This window comes from Diceros bicornis, chromosome 6 (genome assembly GCF_020826845.1).
Source record: "Diceros bicornis minor isolate mBicDic1 chromosome 6, mDicBic1.mat.cur, whole genome shotgun sequence".
In the NCBI taxonomy this organism is placed as follows: domain Eukaryota; kingdom Metazoa; phylum Chordata; class Mammalia; order Perissodactyla; family Rhinocerotidae; genus Diceros; species Diceros bicornis.
The window spans coordinates 35,378,802-35,387,277 of NC_080745.1; the positions used below are offsets into that span (position 1 = coordinate 35,378,802).

General features: G+C 51.2%; 1 protein-coding gene across 1 annotated transcript; it reads left to right on the forward strand.

Annotated features, from left to right (window-relative positions):
• The first annotated feature begins 1,827 nt into the window (after positions 1–1,827).
• PCBD1 (pterin-4 alpha-carbinolamine dehydratase 1) lies at positions 1,828–6,759 on the forward strand. Its single transcript, XM_058543248.1, has 4 exons — positions 1,828–1,902; positions 4,689–4,820; positions 5,361–5,441; positions 6,223–6,759. Exons 1-4 carry the CDS (start codon positions 1,900–1,902, stop codon positions 6,319–6,321), a joined length of 315 nt encoding a protein of 104 aa, XP_058399231.1. The 5' UTR covers positions 1,828–1,899; the 3' UTR covers positions 6,322–6,759.
• The last annotated feature ends 1,717 nt before the right edge of the window (positions 6,760–8,476 follow it).

Below are 8,476 nucleotides of genomic sequence, written 5' to 3' on the forward strand. Positions count from 1 at the left end.
GCCTGACATGGCCTGTTGAGCATGCATTGTACATCCGCTTTAAACATTTACAGTGTCCCAAAGACAAGAATAATGCCCTTAAAGATAGGGATGTGGCTTTCCCCCCATGTCAGCATTTCTTTAAGCAGAAGCATCTCTTCCTAGAAACTAAGGATTGATTACCCACCCGCTGTGCTCACCGCGTGACCACTGACCTGCTGTGCTAGCTAAGCATCTTGTGAGAGTAGTAAAAAAGATATTCCCGTCATATGTGATGTATGCTCTTTGTTCCAAGACAGTATTTAATCACTCTGTACACTCCTCTTCTTTGGTGTGCTTCCTTCCTTGGGTAAGGAAGCCCCTGGCCTATAGTCCTCAGACCTGGCTCATAACAAACTCACCCCAATTTTGATTTATAGACTGATTACAGATTATTTGCGTCGACAGGATCCATAACTCAAAGCATATAAAAAATTAACTTAAAATGGATCATAAACCTAAATGTAAAACCAAAAACTAGAAAACATAAGAGAAAAATATTTGTGACCTTGGGTTAGGCAAAGTTTCTTAGTTACAACACCAAAATATCAATCTATAAAAGAAACATTTGTTAAATGGGATTTCATCAAAATGAAGAACATTTGCTCTTTGAAAGACACTGTGAGAATACAAAGACAATACGTGCAAACCATAAATCTGATAAAGTGCTTGTATCCACAATAAAGAACTCTCAAAATCCAATAAGAAAACAAACAACTCAAATTTTAAAAAATGGGCAGGAAATTTGAACAGGCAATTTATCAAAGACGTACCAATGGCAAAAAAGCACATGACAAGGTGTTCAATATCATTAGTCATTAAGGAAACTCAAACTAAAGCCACAATGAGATACCACTACACACCAATTAGATCGGCTAAAATTAAAAGAACTGACCCAATCAAGTAGTGGGGCAGCTGTGAGGGTGCGAGGGAACTAGACCTCTCCTGCACCGTTGGTGGGAGTGCAAAACGGTACAACCACTTGGAGAAGCGGTTTGGCAGTTTCCTAACAAGTTTTAAACATACACCTGCCATATGACCTGGCCATTCCACTCCTAGGCATTTACCCAAGAAAAATGAAAGTGTATATCTACACAAAGACTCCTATGCAAAAGTTCATAGCATAGTCAAAAACTGGAAACAACCCAAACGTCCATCAAGTGAATGGATAAACAACTTGTGGCATATCCAATACAATGTACTATTATAAAATAGATTTTACTTAGCCATAAAAAGGAAGAAACGATTGATATATGCAATGACATGAGTGAACCACAAAGTAATTATGCTGAGTGAAAGAAGCCAGACACAAAAAGAGTATAAACCGTAGGATTTCTATTTACACAGAATTCTAGAAAATGCAATCTAATCTAGAGTGACCAGAAGCAGATCAATGGCTGTCTGAGGATGGAGAAGGAAACTTTTAGGGGTGATGGATGTGTTCATGATCTTGATCCTGGTGATGGTTGCACGGGAGCATATGTATGTCAAAACGCATCAAATTGTACACTTTAAATACGTGCAGTTTACTGCAGGACAATACCTCGATAAGGTGTTTTTAAAAAAGAAAACGGTAATCTCGCGCCCAGGGTTACACAGTTGGTAAGTGGTAGAGCACGATTCACAAGCAGAAGTCCGCATTTGGAGCCGGCGTACTTAACCTCTGAGCCCCCGGTAACAGCACCCAGGAAAGTGCCGGAAGGGAGCAGAGGCCGAGCGCGCGGCCGCGGCCCGAGTTAAAGATTACCGCTGGGCGGCCCCTCCCCGGCCGCGGCCCCGCCCCGGGGCGGCCCCGCCCGACGGCTGCCCAGGGCGCCCCGCGCCGCGCCCGCCTTCGCCGCCGCCACCTGCCGCCCGCCCGCGTCCGCGCAGCGCCCCGACATGGTGAGGGGGTCGCGTGCCGCCGCCACCGGGGCAGCCCCGTTGGGAACGGGCGCGTGGGAGGGCCGGAGGAGAGGCAGGGGTCCGCGCGGGGTCCCCGCCCAGGCCGGCCGCGCGGGCGGGGCGGGGGTGGGGTGAGGGTCCCTCCCAGCCCCTGGCAGACCAGCCGCCGCCGGCCTTGGAGAGTGGGGGTCTCCGCCCCGCTCCCACCCGCGGTGGTGCCCCGGGAAAGCTGAGGCCGGGAGGGGGGGCGGCAGGTCCGCGTGTCAGAGAGGCGGGAGCCCAGGCCTGCCCCTGCTCCCAGGCCAGTGTCCCCTCGGCGCCGCAATGCTGCGGGCGGGGCCTCGTGACCTCCAGGGCGTGCGTGGGGAGGGGCAGCACAGTGAGCCCGCAGATTTCGTCCCCTCGGAGGCACGGTTCTGCTCCATATTAGAGGTGGGGGACGCGTGTGTGTGAGGGGAGACCGAATGTGTGTGTTCCTCTCCGTGCCTGTCTACTGCCCTCCTCGCTTGCACGTCTGGCCACAGGGGCTGGGCCCCGACCTCAGAGCCAGCCCCTGGCTCCTGGTTTGAGGCCTGTGCCCAGCGATGGGGACATGCTTGCTCAGGATCATGCCTCCTCTGGGCTGAGCCTCCCCACAGCAGGGTCTCAGGCCCTGTGCTCAGCTTTGCTTCAACCCCGCCCCCCTGCCCTCAGCTAGGGAGGTGAAGGGGAGCCCGCGGGCAGCGAGGAGAGGATTGGCTAGACCCGGGAAGCCCTACTAAACAGCCCATTTCTGGCCCAAAAGCATTAGGAGCAGTCGGGACTCTGGTGACACCTGAGAGGGCATTTTGAAGGCTGTGGCTTGGAGGGAGGGGAGGTGGCGGGTGAGGTTGACTGTGAGGGGCACTGAGGCCCCAAGGATGGTAATCAGTAACCCCTTCCCACAGTCTCCCAGAGACAGAGGCCACCAGGCCTGACCTGTGATTTACTAAGCAAACACTACCCCTTCCCCCCTCTCTGATCCCAGATCTCAGAGGGGCTTGTCAGTTCAGTACCCAGATGTGAAACTTGGGGGATTCCAGAAGACTCTGAAGAGAAGGGGAGGCCTCCTAGGAGCTCACTAGTACCCACGCACTGCTTTCAGAGCCAGAGAACTAAACAGTGGGTTCTGATGCCTCGGCTGATGTCTGGTCATCCAGCCGGTTGCCTGGATACATGGACCAGGCTTATCAGCCACTGAGAAAGGGCCAGCTGTGGAACAGAGATGGGGATGGGCGCGTGATGCAGATCTCTGCTGCCGGCTCTAGCCTTCCGGAACTGAGAAGACGGACGAACCAGATCAGTCCAGAGAGAACAGGCGTTTTCAGGAGGAAGGAAAAGATTGACTTAAGAGTGCCGCCATGCTTCTGCAGTTCTGCCCCAACCTGCAGGGCCCATGGTAGCCTGCCTGCCCCAGGGAGTCTCCTTTTAACAATGCAGATGACATTCCTTACTAACCGTGGAGTTGACTGAGTGTCCCACTGGCTCCTCCTGCTGCTCTGTGGAGTGGAAGTTCTTGTCCCATTTTACCCAAGAAGCCAAGAGAGATGAGTGCCACCGGGTCACCTGGCTGGAGAGTGGCAGAACTGGGGCCTGAACCAGTCCTGCCAACCCACCCTGCAGCTTCCAGTCCGCGGTCTGCCTCATGAAAGCTAGATGAACTCCCTCGATTCTCGCGCAGAGCTTATTGATGGTTTTTAATTTAGCCCTCTACAGCTTCTGTCCTTGGGTCGTTGTTTCAGGAGCCTAAATTCTGCGATCCCTTAAGCTCCTGGACCTGGCTCCTCCCAGAGGGTGGAACTGACCTTTGCTTCCTTCGGTTCTCTGAGGCTCCGCTCATGGCCTCAACTGGGCCAGTTTGTGCCAAGGGCCGTCACGGCTGCCCAGTAGGTACATAGGATGGGGCACTAGGTTTGCCAGTTGTCCTTGGCCAAGTGACTTCCCCTTTTGGGACTGAGCTCTGTGGCTCGGGCATCCCAAGCCGACAGAACAGAAAAGAAGGTGGAAATCAGAGAAGCCTAGGCCTGGCTGCTGGGAAGCAGAGGCTGCATAGGAGCGTGATGGAGGACCCACTGGGAGGTAGTGCCCATGGGTGTCAACTGCAGCATGGCTAAGAATTACCTGGAACGTGTTTTAGGTGCTGGTTCCTTGGCCTGGCCGCAGGCATGCGGACACACATACCCACCTTGAGAACGATGCCTGTGCCCTCCCTGACCAGGGGTGAGGGGGTAGGAGAAGAGTGGTCAGTTCCCCTCTCTGGCCTCTTTCCTCTTCCATACAGCTGACAGTGAAAAACAGTAGGGGCGTGGGGTGGACTGGATAAGGTCCATAATAGAAAAAGACGGTTGGACTGTCGGGGGACTCTTTCTGAAAGGTTGTGTTGTAACACGTACACATTTGGGCTTGATTTTGCTTTTACTCCCTCATTAACGTAAGAGACCTATTTTTGGGGGTGGCGGGGGGGCCTCTGTAAGGCTTTGGGGGCAGGGGGAGGGGAGGAGTGTTTCTCAGTCCCGATGTTTGCATTACACCTCAGGATTTTCTGTGCTCTGAGTGGGGTGTACAATCTAAGAACCTATCAGTGTGTGAGCCAGGGCGCCACCCTCCACACCTCCCAGTTTGTTGCTTTAGACCAGCTGCCCTTTGACTGTGTCACCAGCGTCCAGAGCAGCGAGTAGAGGCTGGCTAAATTTCCCCAAAGGTCTGGGGCCCTTTCTTTTGTCCTGTAAAAAGAAATGCCCTTGGGCTCTGTGTTTTTCCTCTCCTAGGCTGGCAAAGCACACAGGCTAAGCGCTGAGGAGAGGGACCAGCTGCTGCCAAACCTGAGGGCTGTGGGGTGGAATGAGCTGGAAGGCCGAGATGCCATCTTCAAGCAGTTCCATTTCAAAGATTTCAATAGGGTATGGCACCAGGGTGGGACAGAGTTTTCTGACCCTGGGCTGATGGGGTCACATTCCAGAACTTGTCCTCTCCCTTAAAGTCCTGTTAGCCAAGCCTCTCAGACACGACACTAACCCAGTTTTCTTGGAAGGTGTCATTCTTGGGGATTAGAGTGAGGTGATGAGTCTTGGGCTCTCCATACCTGGAACTTTGAGAAACAGTCCTTCAAGGAGATAGTTCAAGTAGGAAACAGATGTACATCTGAAGACATTTTGGTGGATAGCCATTTTGGTGGACGTTAAGAGTGACCAAGACTAGAAACCTCTCTGGTGCTTCCACCTTGTTAGTGATCCTAGTAACAAGACTTCCTTCCTACTGCAGAAAGACCACCTCCAACTCTGGCCTCAGAACCAGGGGCAGGATGCCAGGGGGGACGATGAAAGTTAGAGGGGTCTCCTTGTCGAACGCTTGTCCATACTCCTGCATGGTGGCCTTACACCGGGCATAAGGTGCCCCGCAGTCTCTCAGAACACTAACCTGGGTCTCACTTCACTAAACAGGCGTTCGGCTTCATGACAAGAGTGGCCCTGCAGGCTGAGAAACTGGACCACCACCCCGAATGGTTTAACGTGTACAACAAGGTGAGCGACGCGTGCCTGCGGCACTCCGCCCAGCCCGGCTTCTGAGAACTCCAGCTGATTCTGAAGGCCCCTTCCTTGGACTTCCCTGTGGGCCCTTCTCACCCACAGGTTGACTGTCCACTCCTCCTGTCCCATTCCTCTCCTTCCTAGAATCAACACAGACTACTTCCCTCTCACTACAAATTAAAGAAATGCAAATTAAAACACTTGTGAGAGAACCTGTGGTCAAAGTAGACATTAAGAAAGCAAAACCCAAGGAAGGAAGGGCTGTGGCAGTCAGGCCTGGTCATTGTTAAAAGCTTCCAGCTTTCTGGAGCTATGGAAGAATGAAAAAGAAAGAAACCTGAACTAAGAATACCCATGTACAGCAAACACAGATTGTCTGCTGAATTGAAACAGTCGTTAAATGCCTGCCATGTGCCAAGAGCTATGCTGGACTCTTTCTAAAAATGTTAAGGCTGGAAGAGATGATCTGTAAATGGATAGTGTTTCAGAGCTGGAGTTGGCTTTTGGTCTGGTCTTTAGCTTTTAGGTTGCTCTTGCTATTTGGATATTTCATTTTTATCCTATAGCTGGAGTCACCATTGTTTTTGGAGATATACTAGAAGACAGTTTTGCTTTGTTGTTATAGAGACGTCAGGAGGGAAGCCCCTGGAGAGACTGTGTGACTGGCCGCTGCTCTGGAGCTCTTAGTGTGGCTGAGCCCCATAGCTAGTGACCCTCCTGCTCTTAGGTGAAGTCAATGGAGTCGGCTGGCCCTGAATCTCTGGTTTTGTTTCAGGTCCACATCACCCTGAGCACCCATGAGTGTGCGGGCCTTTCCGAGCGGGACATAAACCTGGCCAGCTTCATCGAACAAGTAGCAGTGTCCATGACCTAGACCCTGCCCTTCCTCTCTGATTCTTCAGGGGACAGGGCTACTGCACAGGAATGGAGAGAGGGAACTGGGGGGCCTCCAGATGTTGCTGCAGGCAGAACTGCCAAGTCGACCCTGCTGCCTCCATTTAGGGGTGAGTGCCTGCTGTGGAAGGAGGAGATGCCAGCATCACAGCTAACAGTAGGAACTTCGACCTTTTTCCCCACACCACTCTCTTCATCCTTGGGGCTCTGTTACATGTACACTAATTTGAGTAAGATCTTCCCTTTATAACTTCCCAGCAACAGTAATGATTTTCTTTCCAGGCTATGCCTTGTTCCCTTTTTAATTCATTTCCCAAGAAGCTGTGATAGAAGCTGTGTCTACAATAGAAACCAAGACCCTAAAGTCAACCTTATACATGTGCTTTTATGCCTCAAATAAAACTATGGTCTCACTTGGCCTCAGGCTCTAGAATCTTCTTTTCCACAGGTCAATCCAAATTGGAGTCAACGGGCATTTAAAGTACTTCTTTTGTGCAAGGGCAGTGTTCAAGGCACTGAGAGGGAAAAAGGACCAGATCACCCTGCCTTGAAGGAGTTCATTATCATCTAGGGGAGTTAAGCAAGAAAACAGTTAACTATTACTAGGCAGGATGAATTAACACTAGATGCAAGGATAAGAAATGAGCTAAGGGGGGCCGGCCCTGTGGCTTAGCGGTTAAGTGCGTGCGCTCCGCTACTGGCGGCCCGGGTTCGGATCCCGGGCGCGCACAGACGCACCGCCTCTCCGGCCATGCTGAGGCCGCGTCCCACATACAGCAACTAGAAGGATGTGCAGCTATGACATACAACTATCCACTGGGGCTTTGGGGAAAAAAGGAGGAGGATTGGCAATAGATGTTAGCTCAGAGCCGGTCTTCCTCAGCAAAAAGAGGAGGATTAGCATGGATGTTAGCTCAGGGCTGATCTTCCTCACATAAAAAAAAAAAAAAAAAGAAATGAGCTAAGGGAACACAAAGTTCCTCCTTCAGTTTCCAAGGGGAATCTGGAGGCTTCGTTTGAGATGTGCCTCAAAGACCTGAGTAGAATGCTTGAGGCAGAGACGGCTGAGAGAGCATCATGAACAAAGATGAAGGTGTATAGAGGACACTGTGTCACCTGCATCATGGGACCTGTGACTCGGCAGGTAGTAATGAGCCGTATTCGCTTCTGGTCTGCAACATCCAACGGTGAGATTTTAATCCTGATGCTTTCTGCAGTTTCTTAGAAACTTAGCCAAAGTCTCAAGGGTCACCTGCTTTTACTTTATAAGGGAGGTGACAAAAGCACAGCTGAGGAGGTGACAGGCTCTTTACCATCTGAGCAGTTAAGGAGCTGATTCCACAGATCAGTCCTCCAACCCAGGACCTCTAGGACAGGATGTTCCCACCGTTGTGCCCTGACTAGAAGGGGGCACCGCGAGCAGTCTCCTCTCTACCCCGTGTGCATGCCACATGGGCATCGTCCCACGTGTGCCGTTACGCAAGAGAGACTGGGAAGCCCTTCTCCCGATGGGCGCTCACCCATGACCCCTAAAGCTGCCTGGGTACTAAGCCAAATGCCAGGGTCACCTGGAGCAGGCATCTAGCAATATCAACCCGGTCACCTGGGTGAGCTGGTCCTGCAACAAGGGCCAGAAAAGAGGCAGAGGCTGGAGGTTGAGAATAAGCATATTGTTGGTAAGAGGGACTAGCAGGACCCCCTTCCTAGCCTATATGCCAGTAAGGATTATCAGTACCTATGTTAACAGCATGTTCTCAGCAAAGCTTAATATCAAAACCAACAAGGTTCAGACAGCAGTACCCCATCTGCTCCACCTCTGACTTAAGTGTGCTTTGACCTGACGACTGTGCATTAGCGGACAGAAGCCACCAGACCTGGAGGTATGGACCATGTGTTATGTCACCTCCCTGCCTCTGCTTACTCTCATGGATCAGAGGTTGAAAAACGCCACCCTAGAGGATATTCCAGTTGTATTAAGCACCTTTGTGTGGGACAAAGACACAGGCAACACTTTTTAGAAATAAATATGTTTATTCTAAAATTAATGGAAATAATTGAAATTATAGGGGAGAATGTTAAAGAAAGATTATGAAAAAGAAGAAAGCACAAGTAGGGCAATTAAGACTCCAACGCAA